General features: G+C 35.3%; 1 protein-coding gene across 4 annotated transcripts in view; it reads left to right on the top strand.

The window, feature by feature from the left end:
• The window catches only part of UBE3A (ubiquitin protein ligase E3A), a 99,423-nt gene that overhangs the window by 75,876 nt on the left and 6,778 nt on the right, over nucleotides 1–16,769 (top strand). For all 4 annotated transcript variants that reach the window (XM_011981472.1, XM_011981471.1, XM_011981470.1 and 1 more), the window contains 5 exons: nucleotides 606–750; nucleotides 4,225–4,430; nucleotides 5,057–5,221; nucleotides 6,326–6,481; nucleotides 6,582–6,655. In XM_011981472.1, coding sequence (XP_011836862.1) covers nucleotides 606–750; nucleotides 4,225–4,430; nucleotides 5,057–5,221; nucleotides 6,326–6,481; nucleotides 6,582–6,655 — 746 coding nt within the window. The remainder of the gene's footprint in view (nucleotides 1–605; nucleotides 751–4,224; nucleotides 4,431–5,056; nucleotides 5,222–6,325; nucleotides 6,482–6,581; nucleotides 6,656–16,769) is intronic.

Raw genomic sequence — 16,769 nt, 5'->3', positions numbered from 1 at the left:
TAAGGACATGAGTAAGGTTATGTCTCACCTACTTTTAAGGAAATGTGAATATAAGATGGGTTCTAACCCATTAAAAGGTGGTAATTTGTACTAAGTCCTATTGTGAGAGATCATAAACTGCTTTACTATTCAATGTACTTTTCTTAATTGAAATATTTTACTTATGACAGTAGATATTAAGACTTAACTCTTGAGTTTCTATTCTAATAAAAATAAAGGACTACTAATGGACAATTTTGAGGTCAGACTTCTACTCCATTGTTTTTGCTGAAAGTATTTAGCTGCTTTTCCATGTCCTAACTGTGTAGTCCAGACTTGTTAACACACAAGTAATAAAATCTTAATTAACTGTATGTTAATTTTGTAATAAATCAGTAAAGTTTGTAAGCTTTTTACTATGCTGGTATCTTTTGTGTCTTTTTCATTATCATTAAGACTGAATCTTTGTCTTCACTGGCTTTTTATCAGTTTGCTTTCTGTTTCCATTTACATACAAAAAGTCAAAAATTTGTATTTGTTTCCTAACCCTACTCCTTGTTTTTATTTTGCCTTTTTCTTGATACTAGCAGTCATCTTCTTTTCATGTTTGTCTTTTCAATCACTAGCTAGAGATGATCGCTATGGAAAATCCTGCAGACTTGAAGAAGCAGTTGTATGTGGAATTTGAAGGAGAACAAGGAGTTGATGAAGGAGGTGTTTCCAAAGAATTTTTTCAGCTGGTTGTGGAGGAAATCTTCAATCCAGATATTGGTAAATAGTTTAGTAATGTGATTATGGTGTCATATTGTCTTTTTGAGTTAGTTATTTGTTTATCTTAGTTGATAAATATTCTCAGCTATGAAGAGCAGCAAAAGAAGGATTTGGTATGGATTACCCGGAATCACACATCATGACTGAATTTGTAGGTTTTAGGGACTGATTTGTATCACTAATTTATTCAAATTCTTCTATTTCTTAGAAGGAATATTCTAATGAAGGAAATTATCTCTTTGGTAAATTGAATCGAAAGCACTTTAGAATGGTACGTTGGAACAGTTGGAGGGATTTCTTTGCTTTTTGTTGTCTAAAACCATCATCAAACTCACGGTTTTCCTGACCTGTGAACTTCAAAGAACAATGATTTGAAGAGTGTTGAGAGACTGTCTCACAAGTATGTCATGCTCAAAGTTAAGAAACACTAGCTGATATCACATGAAGGTTTATTTGCTATGGGATTTATTGGGGCTTAATATAGGTAATGTTTCCCCCAAACTTTTTGAACTCCAGAACTCTTTTTCTGCCCTACCAGAAGAGTTGTTGTTGAACACAGTTTGGGAAAGGCTGATGGGATATGGACATTTGAAAGTGAAGGATCAGAATTTTAGTTTTTGCCCTTTTGTGATAAAGTAGAACAGGGAAAAGATGCAGTCTTTTGGGTAGTCTACTTAACTGCATAATTCTCAACTGGTTTAGTTTCTACTGTAAATACAACCACTTAGTAACTGAACTTTCTTACATTTAAAATTGAGTACATGACAATTATAGGAAAAAGTTTCCACTGAAGGTACCATCAGAATTGTGAGGAGTATGCGTAGAATAATGTATGTCATTTCCCTTCAGCTTTGAGATTTGAGCTGTTATAGCCTGTTGATTCTAATTGAGTTGACCTTTCTATTACTGTTCTTAGTCACACACACACACACCGTTTATCTATAGTCTAGCTAGTGTTTTATTAATAACTAAAAAACTATGCCATTTGTATGTAGTTTGTTCTAAGTAAATCAAAGATACATAAGACCGTGCCCTTTTTTTGAGATACAAAATTATAAACTTCATAAGGTTCTTAAATTTGGTAAACCTTAGCTCTAGCTTTTGATGTATCTAGAAATGTTAAACCTTAGCTATAAAGCATACTGCATTATATGCAGAAATACTTGTAAGAAAAAACATAGATTAAGCAGTTCCAGTAAGGTAACTGAAGTGATGGCAGTAGAAGTATCAAAAAGGAATATTTTACAGGAGGTTATGGTGCTTTTCTCCCTGGAACATGAGAAAATGCCTAAAATGGAACTTCAGAGTTATATTCTGATTAACTTATAGCTTATAACTCTTGGTTCCAAGGAAGGGCATTTGTGACATTTTATCAAATTCATTAATTTTTTAGACACACCATTGCCAACTTGAACAAATTTATTAATTGTAATTACTTGTCAGCTGTTCTTGATCCTGTTAATACCATATTTATAACTGAAAGCATTTCCATGGATATTGTAACTTGGCCTGTAAAAAATGTTTAGATAGAAACCATGAAACTCAAATATGAATTGTTTAATTTTCAAACCATTTTGCATTCAGAAAATGTTCTAGGCTTAATTCATGCATCTAGTGATCGAGGAAACATGTTAAAGCTCCATATTTTTAAACTTAAAGTGATAATAACATTTTCAAAGATTTTAAAATTCTTAAAAACTCTCGTTAAAATACTTATATACTGTATAATTTGATTTCTGATTTCTAAGCTCCACTTTTCTATTGGAAATTACAGATTTTTTTTCAGACTTAATTCTTAAGATGTTTTCATTGTTTCACAGTAGAAACTAAACATTTAGTAAAACGAAAAAATTCTAAATTCAATTAAAATTTCTTTTCCCTAGTCATTTAAAAGGGAAGAAATCAATTTTTAGTAGTACTCATTCAGATAAAACCAAAGATTCCAATTTTCCTTTTTTTAAGTCTTATTTTTTGGTGGAGGGAGGCAGGATCTGGCTCTGATGCCCAGGCTGGAGTGTAGTGGCTCTATCTTGGCTCACTGCAACCTCCACCTCCCAGGCTCAAGACTGAAACCATCCTCATGCATCAACCTCTCAAGTAGCTGAGACTACGGGCGCATGCTACCACACCCAGCTTATTTTTGTGTTTTTGTAGAGATGGGGTTTCGCCATCTTGCCCAGGCTGGTCTTGAACTCCTGAGCTCAAGTGATCTGCCTGCCTCAGTATCCCCAAAGTGCTGGGATTACAGGTGTGAACTACCACACCCGGCCCCAATTTTCCAATGAGTGATATAAAAAAGGCCTCTACGCAGACGCCTGTAGTCCCAACTATTCCGGAGGCTGAGGCCGGAGAATGGCATGAACCCGGGAGGTGGAGCTTGCAGTAAGCCGAGTTCGCACCACTGCACTCCAACCTGGGCGACAGAGTGAGACTCTGTCTCAAAAAAAAAAAAAAAAAAAAAAAAAAAGGCCTCCGTGATTGAGGATTGCATAGTGAAGACCATGTGAAATTGAAAGACTACTAAACAAACTACTATTCTTTTTACATATTAGCCCATAATTAATGTGTATTAAATAGCTTTGTTTATCTAAGTTCATCAGATTTATCCAAGTTTATGTATTTTAGATCATTTGATTTTATTAGGAAAATGCTAGAAAAATTTCATGGCACCATTGTCTGATTTTGAAAAAACAAACCTTTCCTTACTGTGATTAAAAATTGTTTTTTAGGCCAGGCGTGGTGGCTCACGCCTGTAATCCCAGCACTTTGGGAGGCTGAGGCGGGCAGATCACGAGGTCAAGAGATGGAGACCATCCTGGCAAACATGGTGAAACCCCTTCTCTACTAAAAATAAAAAATTAGCTGGGCGTGGTGACGCACGCCTATAGTCTCAGCTACTCAGGAGGCTGAGGCAGGAGAATCTCTTGAACCTAGGAGGCGGAGGTTGCAGTAAGCTGAAATCGTGCCACTCCAGTCCAGCCTGGGCGACACAGCAAGATTCCATCTCAAGAAAAAAAATAAAAAATTGTTTTCAAAAATAGTACGTGTAGTACAAATATAAGTAATTATATTTTTATAAATGAAACACTTTCAAAATATAGCCATTTTTTGTTTTTTTATGTTTATTTTTCAGCTATGGGTGGATAAAGTATGAATATAACTTTTCTTATGTTACAGTAGAAAATTAGAAAGCTTGAATTTAATGAACGTATTTTTCTACCCGATGCCACCAAATTACTTACTACTTTATTCCTTTGGCTTCATAAAATTACATATCACTATTCACCCCAATTTATAACAGTTAGATATATGTGGACCTTGTTTTCTCAAGTGCTAATATAATAGAAATCAATGTTGCATGCCTAATTACATATATTTTAAATGTTTTATATGCATAATTATTTTAAATTTACATTTGTGTTATTCCTTAATAAAATACAAAAGTAATGTATTTTAAAAAATCATTTCTTACAGGTATGTTCACATACGATGAATCTACAAAATTGTTTTGGTTTAATCCGTCTTCTTTTGAAACTGAGGGTCAGTTTACTCTGATTGGCATAGTACTGGGTCTGGCTATTTACAATAACTGTATACTGGATGTACATTTTCCCATGGTTGTCTACAGAAAGCTAATGGGGAAAAAAGGAACTTTTCGTGACTTGGGAGACTCTCACCCAGTAAGTTGTCATTTTTTAATTCAGTCTCTTAGATTTTATTTAAATGCAAAAATACAATTTATTTATATCAAAATTTTAAAGTTTTTGTTTAGAATCTTTGTTGATACTTTTATCAATAAGATAATGTTTTAATCTGACCGAAGTACGACAAACACTTAAAAACTCAAAGGGGGACATTTTTATATATTGCTGTCAGCACAAAACTTTTTAAAGATTGATTCCATAGAGAAGTGTTTCTAAACATTTTGTTTATGCTTTAGTGAAATCTTAAGAGATAGGTAAAATCAGAGCAGCCCTGGCTAAGGGTCTTGGTAGCTACAATGAGTGTGCCTGCTGCCACCCCCACCCCCACCTTGAGACACCACAGAATTTCTTATAGAGCACAGTGTGAAATCTGTTGCTAAATTGGTGATGTGGAGTTTCTCAGCAGAGAATGGAACATCACAGTGACTGACAGTCTTTCTTTTATAGGTTGGAAACTATTTGGGGGACTGGAAGGATACTGTCTACACTTTTTACAATTTTTATTGATAAGATTTTTGTTATCTTCTAAGAAGAGTGATATAAATTATTTGTTGTATTTTGTAGTTCTATGGTGGCCTCAATTTACCATTTCTGGTTGCTAGGTTCTATATCAGAGTTTAAAAGATTTATTGGAGTATGAAGGGAATGTGGAAGACGACATGATGATCACTTTCCAGATATCACAGACAGATCTTTTTGGTAACCCAATGATGTATGATCTAAAGGAAAATGGTGATAAAATTCCAATTACAAATGAAAACAGGAAGGTAATAAATGTTTTTATGTCATGTTTTGTCTCTAACAATTTCAAAGCATGTATGCTTATAATTTTTAAAGAAGTATCTAATACAGTCTGTACAAAAAAAAACACACAAATCAAGTAACCAAGTTTATGTAAATGCTAGAGTCCAGTTTTCTAAATCTTGAATATAAGCTGGTATGAAAGCACACAGTTGGGCACTAAAGCCCCTTTTAGAGAAAGAGGACATGAAACAGGAGATAGTCAATAGCTAAGTGTGGTTGTAGGATAAAGCAAGAAGCAGGGTGTTTCCTGTATTAAGCTGTAAACAGGAACCTCATGATTAAGGTCTTTATCACAGAACAAATAAAAATTACATTTAATTTACACATGTACATCCTGTTTGTGATATAAGTACATTTCTGAAAAGTATTCTTTACGTTAGATTTGGGTTTCTGTCGACTAAAATGTGTTCATCTGGAATGGGAATAACCCAGAACATACCAAGGAAAAAATTATGACAAATACATAGTATACCTTTAAGAAACATATTTATATTGATATAATTTTTTGATTAAATATTATACACACTAAGGGTACAAAGCACATTTTCCTTTTATGATTTGATACAGTAGTTTGTGTGTCAGTCAGTAGTTCCACATTTTTGCTGAACTGGATACAGTAGGCAGCTTACCAAATATTCTGTGGTAGAAAACATGGGACTTCCTGGTTTGATTAAATCAAATACATGATACTCTCTTAAAACGGTGGCATTTATAAATAGATGGGTACATGATTTAAATGTGTCTGTCTGCATACCTAGTTGAGCGAACCTAAAGAATTTTCTGTGTCTCCAGCATTTATATTCAGTTCTGTTTAATACATTGTCAAAATTGACATTTATATGTATGACAGTTATATGTATATGGCCTTTTCATAGTTTAATATTGGCCATAACAGAGAATTGTGAAATTGTAAGAAGTAGTTTTCTTTGTAGGTGTAAAATTGAATTTTTAAGAATATTCTTGAATGTTTTTTTCTTGGAAAAATTAAAAAGCTATGCAGCCCAATAACTTGTGTTTTGTTTGCATAGCATATTATAAGAAGTTCTTGTGATTAATGTTTTCTACAGGAATTTGTCAATCTTTATTCTGACTACATTCTCAATAAATCAGTAGAAAAACAGTTCAAGGCTTTTCGGAGAGGTTTTCATATGGTGACCAATGAATCTCCCTTAAAGTACTTATTCAGACCAGAAGAAATTGAATTGCTTATATGTGGAAGCCGGGTAAGAAAGCAGGTGTCTGCAGAAAGTCATGTATCAATTTATTGTTTGTAATGATACAGTAGCATAGCAGATACTAAGACATATTTTCTTAAATTTGCAGAATCTAGATTTCCAAGCATTAGAAGAAACTACAGAATATGACGGTGGCTATACCAGGGACTCTGTTCTGATTAGGTGAGGTACTTAATTCTTCAAAGGAAGATTTGATTCACCAAAGGGGTGTGTGATTTTGCTTCTGACCTTTATCTCTAGGCACTAATTCCCAAGTAAGCAAACTCACAAATTGTTATCTATATACTTAGATTTGTGTTTGTAATATAATCACCGTTTTTCAGAGCTAATCTTGTGATTGCTTTCATGAATGAAGTGTTGTTATATGTAAGTCTCATGTGTTCTCCTGCATTTGGGGTATGGATTATCTAGTATTTCTCACTGGCTAAGAGTATGCTTACTGCTGGTTAGAAGATAATTCAAATAAGGCTACCACTTCTGCATATTTTTCCTTTCTGTTGAACTCTGCATTTGTGAACTACATGGCTACCCAGGATCAAGCACCTTTTGAGTGAAATGGTACAGTCTTTTATTTAATTCTTAAGATAATATGTCCAGATACGTAGTAGTATTTCCATTTTACACCTTAAGAAACTGAGCTCTGAATTCTCACAGAAAGATGTAGAGGCTCCCAATTCTATCTGCTTTTAAGCAAATGCCCTTGCTACTGTACTGTCTACTTCTGTGTACTATGCCATCCAATTCTGAAAGACATAGGCTTCCCTATCCCCTACTGAGACTGGTTCAAGAGACAAAAATACCCTTTTGGCAGCCACTGATGGATTGCAGTGAGAAGGTATGCAAACAGGTACCTTCCTGGAAGTTGTCTCCCAAGGCTATTGCTCTAAGACTCAAGTATATAAACACTAGAATGAATATCAACTCTAGCAGTAAATGTTATTTTTATATTACAGTTGACCCTTGAACGATGCAGCTGTGAACTTCATGGGTCCTCTAACATGCAGATTTTTTTTCTCAACTAAGGGCCGATCCAGTATTGGTGGGACTCAGAAGCTGCATATACAGAGGGCTGACTTTCATACACACCAGGTCCGCAGGGCCAACTGCGGAACTTGAGTGTGCATGGATTTTGGTATACACAAGCAGTCCGGGAACCAATCCCTGTCACGTATACCAAGAGATGGCTGTATGTTACGTTATATTCATTTGTTCTGTTATTTTATAAGGTTCTTCATTGTAGTTTGTGGGAATTCACCAGTATTTCTTCTTTTTGGTGCACCTTTGGTCATTTCTGGCAGCAGTGGTAAATGTATTTACTCTTAGCAACCTCTATGCTGCTACCTATTCAGTTTTAAAGGTGATTCATTAAAGGGCACAAGGAGTATAACAGCAATATCTCTGTAATATGATTGATCATAGATATAATTTCTAATAGTTATGAAGTCATATCTTGATGCATCTCTGAGAATAGTTGAACATATCTTGTGCTATTCTTTATAGAGAAATTATCTTTGAAATTAAAGTCTTAATTTTATTTCTAGCTTTTTATAACAACATAATCCCTACTTGATGTGTATCTTAAGGTCATTTTTAAATATATGATTTGAAGGGCAAGCTAGTGTTATGTGAAAAATGACAGATAAAGTAGCTTCCAACTCATCATCAGAGTTGATGATATTCTAAACCTTTTCTAACTAAATTCAGCTTAATTTTCTCAATATAAATATGATGAAAATATTAATTCATTAAATAGTCTACAAGTATTCGGTAGTTGAAGACTTAAAATAGTGCTTGTAATAACAGGAGAAAAAGGACAATACAGGTATATCTCACTTTATTGCACTTTGCAGATACTTTGTGATTTTGGTGGCAACCCTGCATCAAGCAGGTCTGCCAGCACCATTTTTCCAAGAAAATGTGCTCACTTCATTAGCATTTTTAGCAATGATTTTAAATTAAGATAATGTACTTATTTTTAGGCAATGCTGTTACACACTTGACTACAGTATAGTGTAAACATAACTTCTGTAAGCACTGGGAAACAAAAAAATGTGTGTGACTCACTTTACTGCCATAATCACTTTATTTGCCATAGTCTAAAACTGAACTGGCAGTATCTCTGGGGTATGCCTGTATAGATATTTTGGTTGGTATTATTGTTGCAGAATTCATAAAAATAACAGCGAGGCTGCTTAATATATTTCAGCTAAAAATTGCCAGCATAATTAATAGTAAACCACTAGAAATAAGATTTTGTTAATTTTTTTTTTTTGAAACAGTCTTGCTCCGTCATTCAGGCTGGAGTACAGTTTGGCGTGGTCTCAGCTCATTGCAACCTCCGCTTTCCGGGTTCAGGTGATTCTCCTGCCTCAGTCTCCTGAGTAGCTAGGGTTACAGATGCACACCACTACGCCTGGCTAATGTTTGTATTTTTAGTAGAGATACGGTTTTGCCATGTTGGCCAGGCTGGTCTCAAACTCCTGACCTCAGGTGATCCGCCCGCCTTGGCTTCCTACAGTGCTGGGATTACAGGCGTGAGCCACCGTGCCTAGCAAAATCAACTCTGAATCTGAATCAAACCTTTGAAACAAAAATTACCAATCAAAAAAACGTGCAGTCCCTGCCCCTAACTTTGAAAACGTGACAAGGAAGGACATTTGGAAAGATGTCTCTAAGCAGTCAACAAGAAATGAAATCAGGGAGAGCTCTTTCAGCAACTGAAAAATACATGCGAAAAAGCCCGAGGTGGACAGTTCACCCGAAGCCAGGAGTTTGAGATTAGCCTGGCCAACATGGTGAAACCCCGTCTCTACTAAATATACAAAAATTAGCTGGGTGTGGTGGCAGCCACCTGTAATCCCAGCTCCTCAGGAGGCTGAGGCAGGAGAATCTCTTGAACCTAGGAGGCAGAGGTTGCAGTGAGCCTAGATCACGCCACTGCACTCCAGCCTGGGCAACAAAGTGAGACTGTCTCAAAAAAAACGAAAAACAGATTCAGACTTTATTTCCTTCCCAAATACTTCATAGATGTTGGTTTACAGGAATAACTTAAAGTCTCACTTGCTTTCTGTCTTTTCTAGTAATTTTTATCATGGATTCTGATTGCCTAGATCTGCTAATTCATTAAGGGTTGCAAAATTGTGATATTTGAATTCTTTATTCCTCCTTCCTTTATTACCTGTACTACTTCTTAAGAAAAACTCTTTCTCATCAACTCTATGACTACCCTAAATTACAGATCCACATATAGGACCTGTATACATGTATATAAATATGTACATATCAGATACAATAATGCTTAATTCTTTCCCATTATTTACTAATTTTCAAAATAATGTGATTCCCTAACTGCTCTCTAAATGTTAATCAATGTGGTGGTAATAATGGTGGTGTCGATGTTGTGTGGGGTAAAATTTTAATACAGTGAAATACCCAGGGCTTAACTGGGTTCGTTTTTAAAAATTACGTTTATGTAACCATATTTCAGTCAAGGTATAGACTATGTCCATTAACACAGAGTTCCCATGTTTTCCCTTCCAGTGAATCTCTGTCCCCCATTAGAACAGACAATAACTGTCCTAATTGCTATCACTGTACATTACTTTTGTCTGCTCTAGAATTTCTTATGAATGGAATCTTATATACTTGTACTGCATCGAGACTCTTTAGATTCATCCATGTTATTGCATTGATTTATAGTGCCTTTAAAAAAATTATGGAGTACTGTTGCATTATATGAATACGCAAAATGTGTTTTTTTACCTGTTGGTAGACAGTTGGATTGTTTCCAGTTTGGAACTATTGTGAATAAAGCTGTCTAGTCTTATTGTGGAAATGTTTTATTTCTCCTGGGCAAACGTGTAGGAGTGGAGTTTCCAAAGCATATAGTAGGTACATATTTAACTAAAAGTGTCTTTTCCTCATTTTTAATATTGGATTTTTGTATTTCTATTGACTATAGATATTTTCTTAAAATATAGCATTATGCCTTATCTTTAGTTTGCTTTTTTTTTGGTTTCAGTTATCTTTGATCAGCAGTGGTCCAAAAATATTAAGTAGAAAATGCCATGAATAACTCAGAGTTTTTGATGTGTGTGTGTGTTGGTGGGTGTGGGTTGGGGAGGGGAGGGTTGGTTGGTTTTTTTTTTTTAAGAGACAAAGTCTCTATCATCCAGGCTGGAGTGCAGTAGCATGACTACAGGTTATTATAAACTGAAACTCGTGGGCTCATGCAGTCTTCTTACCTCAGCCTTCTGAGTAGCTGGTACCACAGTTGTGCAGCTAATTTTTAGTTTTTTTTGTTTTGTTTTGTTTTGTTTGTTTTTGTAGAAACAGGGTCTCACTGTGTTGCCCAGGCTGGTTTCAAACCCCTGGACTCTAGCAATCCTTCCACCTCAGCCTTCCAAAGTGCTGGGATTACAGGTGTGAGCCACCGCGCCCAGCCAACAACTCTTAAGTTTTAAAATACATGCTATTCTGAGTAACATGGTGAAATCTCCCACCTTTCCACCCAGGGTATGAATTATCCTTTTTCCAGTATATCCATGTTGTCTAGACTACGCACCACTTTGAGTCTATTGGTCAGATCGACTGTTGCAGTATCGCATGCTTGTGTTCAAGTAACCCTCATTTTACTTAATAATGGCCCTGAAGCACAAGAGCAGTGATGTTGGAAATTCGAATATGCCAAAGAGAAGCTGGGGAAAGTGCTTCCTTTAAGGAAAGAATTTAAAAATCATATGTTGAGGTTGCTAAAATCTGTGGTAAAAATGAGTATTTATGAAATTGTGAAGAAGGAAAAATAAATCATGAATGGTATATACAGGGTTTTTGCAATTTCAGACATCTACTGGAGGTCTTGGAAAGCATTCTCCATGGGTAAGTGGGGAATACCGTATGTTCTATATAAAAGGCCCATTTCTGATACGTAGTTTATGATTATTTTCTCCAAGTCTGTGGCTTCATTTTCTTAAGTGTATTCTGGTGAGCAGAAATTATTAATTTTTGAAGTCTAATTGATTTTTTCTTTTATGTTTTTTTGTCCTTTTATATCTGCCTAGCCCAAAGGCACAAATATCTTATTTTTTCTTCTAATACTATAATATAGGTTTAAATTTTATGTGTAAATCTGTGATCCACCACCAGTAAATTTTTGTGATGCTGTTAGATAGTGGATGTCATTCATTTTCTAAATAGTTTTATTTATTTGTTCCAGTACCATGTGTTAAAGAGACTTCTCTTTCCCCATTGAATTGCTTTTGCACCTTTGTTGAAAATCAATCTGTGTGTGAGCCTTGTTTCTGGAATCTCCATTCTGTTCTATTAATTTGTTTGGTCCTTTTGCCAAAACGACACTGTTATAGTTACTGCAGCTTCAAATCAGATGCTGTGAGTCCCACAACTTTTTCATTAGGTTGCTTTGACTCTTTTATTTGCATATAAATATTAGAATCAGTTAATTTTTACAAATGAAAAAAAGGGCAAAGCCTGCAGAGATTTTGATTTGGGTTGCTTTGATCGGGGTAGGTCAATTTGGAGAGAATTCACATTTTAACAATATATTCTTCCAATCCTTGAACACCGTACCTCTCTCCATTTATTTAAATGTTTGTTAGTTTATCTCAGCACTGTTTTATAAAGTTTTTAATGTTGAAATCATGTACTCTTTGGTTAGGAATACATTTAAAATATGTTTCTAATGCTGTTAGTGGTATTTTTAAATACTGCTTTTCACTTGTTTTTTACTACTATATTGAAATAAAATTGATTTTTATATATTGACCTTGTATCCTATAACCTTTCTAAATTGATGTATTCTAGTAGTTATTTAGTAGATTTCATAGGGTTTTCTGGTAACCAGCTATGTCATCTACAAATCAAGACAGGTTTCTTTCTTTCCAATCTTTATGTGATTTATTACTGTTCCTCTGTTGCATTGGCTAGAACCTTCGGTAGAAGGTATTCTTACTTTATTCCTCATTTTATTGAGAGAGACTATAATATTTACCATTAACTGTGATGTTAGTTATAAACAAAAAGTTTGTATTTCTCTGGGATTAAATACCAAGAGTCCATTTGGGGTTTTTTTGGTGTATTTTCTAGGTATGTTCTTCCTTCATTGAATTGTTTTTTTCACATATGTTAAAAATCAGTTGAGAATATGTATATAGGTCTGCTTCTGAGATTTATCTCTTTATCTCTGTCATAGGGTTTTGTTTCATTTATTTTGAGGCTCTGTCACATTTGGTTCATACCCACTTAGAATGACTATGTCTTGGTGATTGATCCTTTATCATATAAGATTTTTCTGTTTTGCAGTTTTCTTTGCTCTGAATCTGATAGGAATGTAACCATTTCTGTTTAAATGTTTGCATGATCTGTCTTTTACTATCATTTTACTTTCATCCTGTGTTGCTGAATTTGAAATGAATCTCTTGTAAACAGCATATAGTTGTCATTTTAATAAAAACTGTTAGTCTCTACCTTTTGTTTATTTAGACCATTTCTATTTAAGGTAATTATTGATATGTTAGGGCGAAGTCTGCCATTTTATTGTTTTCTGTTTCTGTCTTCTGTTTATGGTTATTTATTTATTTATTGTGTTCCACGATTACTTGAATATTTTTTAAGATTTTCCCTTGATTTATTTGGTGTTTGGGTTTGTTTTGTTTGTTCGTTTGTTTTTTGTTTTGTTTTGAGACGGAGTCTCGCTCTGTTGCCCAGGCTGGAGTGCAGTGGAGTGCAGTCGCACAATCTTGGCTCACTACAACATCGGCCTCCCAGGTTCAAGCAATCTTCCTGTCTCAGCCTCCTGGGTAGCTGGGACTACAGGCACATGCCACCATACCTGGCTAATTTTTGTATTTTTATTAGAGATGAGGGTTCACCATATTGGCCAGGCTGGTCTCGAACTCTTGAACTTGTACTTGTGATCTGTCCGCCTCAGCCTCCCAAAGTGCTGGAATTACAGGCATGAGCCACCGTGCCTGGCCTTTTATGTGTTTTTTATAGTTGTTTTCATGGTCATTGTGGGCATCACATTATAGATAATGTGACTTATCACCATTCACTGCCATCAATACCATCACTTGGAATGAGATGTGGAAACCTTAATTTCAGTTACGTCTCTTTCCCCACTTTTAAATAGTATTGTTTTGAGGATTAATCCTGTTAACAGTTTTAGTATCAGTTATCCAATATGACTTACAGAACTTATGAAGGCAGTGATGCTCTGTTGTATGTACCCATGTTTCCGTTATTTCCATTATTTTTCCAAGATTCCATCTTTTATTACTTCCATTAGCCAGTCTTCAAAAGCAGTTCTGCTAGTGAGAAATTCTTTTTTTCTCTTTCTGAAGATGACTTTATTTTCCCTTTATTCCTGAAGAATAGTTTTATTTATGTTGTTTGGGGTTCGCTCAGCTTCTTGAAGCTGTAAGTTTGTGTCTTTCGCCAAACATGGAAAATTTTCAACCATTATTTCTTCAGGTGTTCTTTCAGCGTCACTCTTGTCTCCATTCTAGGCCTCTAATGATACAAATGTTGAGTCATTTGTTACTGTTCCGCATGTACCTGAGGTATGGTTCATTTTTCAGTCTATTTTCTCTCTTCTGTTCAGATTTCTGTCCTTTGTCATCTTCACTCTACTGTTGAGCCCATCTAATGATTATTTTTCTCCTATTGTATTTTTTAGGTCTATAATTTCTATTGCTTTTTTTCCCTTGTAACTTCTGTTTCTTTGCTGAGATTTTCTATTGTTTCATTTTTGAAACAGTAGAACTTGTAATTGCTTGTCAAATCATTTCTGTGATGGCAGCATTAAGATCCTTGTCAGATAATTTCAACATCTTACTCATCCCAGTGTTGGCGTTGATTTTCTTTCCTTCATGTGATTTTCCTGGTTCTTGGTATGACAGATAAGTTTTGGATTGTGTCTCGGACATTTTAGTTATTATATCAGGAGACTCTGGACTTTTAAAAAATTTTAACTTCAGTAGTAACCTGTTTAGGTTTAGCATGTAGGTACTAGCATATATTTGTGGGCTGTGGTTCCAGTGACCATTTTTCAGAGCCTTTGTGGTGCTATTTTGGTTTGTTGCTTTTATCTCAGTCCACTGGGGCTCGCACGGGTTCCAGTAGTGCTGCTTGAGGGGACTTCTCCAGGCTGAGCTGCACAGAGTGTGTTTGGGTGAGGGAAGAGCACCCCCACTAGATTTTCGTAGGCCAGAGAGTGCTTCGTGAGCCTTGTGCCTGTTGTGGCAGGCTCCCCCTTGCTGGTGTTCCTGGCAGTGCTCCTGACCACATTGTGTCCCTGGGCTGTGGAACACTTACAGGAAAGGTGAACACTCCCAGGACCAGTTACAGCAGAATTCCTCCTGCCAGTACACAGCATCACTGTGTCTCTGGACCATCTAGGAGAGTCTCAGGCATGGCTTTACTTGTTTTTGATTTTAAGATTTTTCCTCTGCCTTCAGTTTCTAGTAGTATTATTCTGTTTTATTCACCTTTATGTTTCTTCTAATTTAGTTTTAGGTTTTTTTTGTATTTGATGTGATTTTTTTCCTTGCATTTCTAATTACTCCTTAGTTGTGTCATGGCTTTCTTTTCTTCAGTTACCCTCATTCTGAAATTTCCCATTTCTAAGGATCTGTTATTTTTAAAATTCTTTTTAGCTCAGTTTGAAATTTGTTTACAGTTTTCATGTTTTATTTCCGTATTTTTTGGTTTACTTTCATTTTCTGTAGGGACACCATTCTCATGTATATGCACATACTTTTTCTCTAATAATTATACTGTTGCACTCTGTTCTGTTGGTTATGTATTTATTTTTCTTTTTTTGTGAGGGAAATGAGTGTCTCATACTTGCACGAGGGAGAGATAGGCCAGGATAACTTTTCTTGCTTTTTAGGGACAGGGAGAAGTCTGTGTTTTTGTAAAATTGTCAAAAATATGCCCTTGTGCTTTCTGAAACTGCCGCCTTTACTCCTCTGCCCCACACACATATTTGAACTTTTTTTGGTCTTTATTATCTTTGATCTGGTCCATTTGGAAGTTATTCCCACAAGTTTTTCCTTGGTACATGGTTTGTTTTGGTGGGAGGATTTGGTATTTGGGAATTTTAAGGGCCCAGAGCTTACTGCATCATGATCCCTTTGTAATCATCTGCAAATTAGATCCTGTAGAACTTTTTTAAACTTTTAGCCCTGTTTTCAGATGGCCTGTGCTTTCCAGTGGGTTGGCAGTATTGAGGTTTTTCCTGTTCACAGGGCTGTAAGAAACCCAGTCAGTTACCTTCCATCTGCTTCCTTACTAACCAGTCTTGTACTTGTCAGAGCTTTGTTTTGTCCACTTATATGCAATGGTTCATGGTTTTGTTATAGATAATGTCTCTGGGTCTTTGGTTTTCTCAGTTTGCTCTTTTTTGTAGGGGAGGTTGGGAGGGAATAAAACCAAAAAAAAATAAATAAATAATAACTATGTCACTGCTATCATCATCTTTCCAGAATGTGCCATCTGCCCTTCACCTGATTTCCGTATTTATCAGTATCATTACCTTAATCTGTTATCTCATTGGGATTGCAAAATGGCTGTTTAGGGAAAAAAAAATTCCATCTGCTTGTCCTACATATATACCTGGCACTGTTTTTTCTCATCATTGGGTGTCATTCGATTACCTTGAAAAAACAGTTCTACTGAAAAGGCATGATAAAATAGCTTTAAGGTTTTTAGAGTAAGAAGTTAATGTAATAACTTTAATAGTGACAATTTAATTTTGTTTTTTGGTTGGTTTTGCTGCCTTTTTGAATATTAAGAACTCAGTGTTTTTGTATTTAATATGTTTCACAGTCATTACTCTAAATGATATTCAAATTCCTTAGCCTTCTTGTGCTTTTAAAATGACTCTATTAGATTTTGAAATTTCTAGCTAATCTCGAACATTCAGTCTCAGTCCTGGAATAAGTTATTTTTCCAATAAATTGTTGGAGAATGGCATTTAGAAGTCAGATTTTAGATGCAAAGTATGGCCTTTGGTTTTGAATGTTACTACTTGTAGGCCTTATCAGAGGACAGAACTAGGAAAGTAATCTTTCTAGTGTATCCTGAGAATCACCCTACATCATTGCAGAGGTGTTTTCCATTTTCTTTTGTAGGACTGAATACTGCTACTTTGTGTGGATGCGGCATAGCTTATCAATATTTATAGGCATCGAGGTTATTTTTAACCTTTTGCTGTTAGTACTAATGTCACAGTGAATCCTCTCATGTTCATGCATTA

This window comes from Mandrillus leucophaeus, unplaced genomic scaffold (genome assembly GCF_000951045.1).
Source record: "Mandrillus leucophaeus isolate KB7577 unplaced genomic scaffold, Mleu.le_1.0 Scaffold227, whole genome shotgun sequence".
NCBI classification, from domain to species: domain Eukaryota; kingdom Metazoa; phylum Chordata; class Mammalia; order Primates; family Cercopithecidae; genus Mandrillus; species Mandrillus leucophaeus.
The sequence above is the reverse complement of the archived record's forward strand: the minus strand, read 5'-3'. Positions and strand labels throughout refer to the sequence as shown.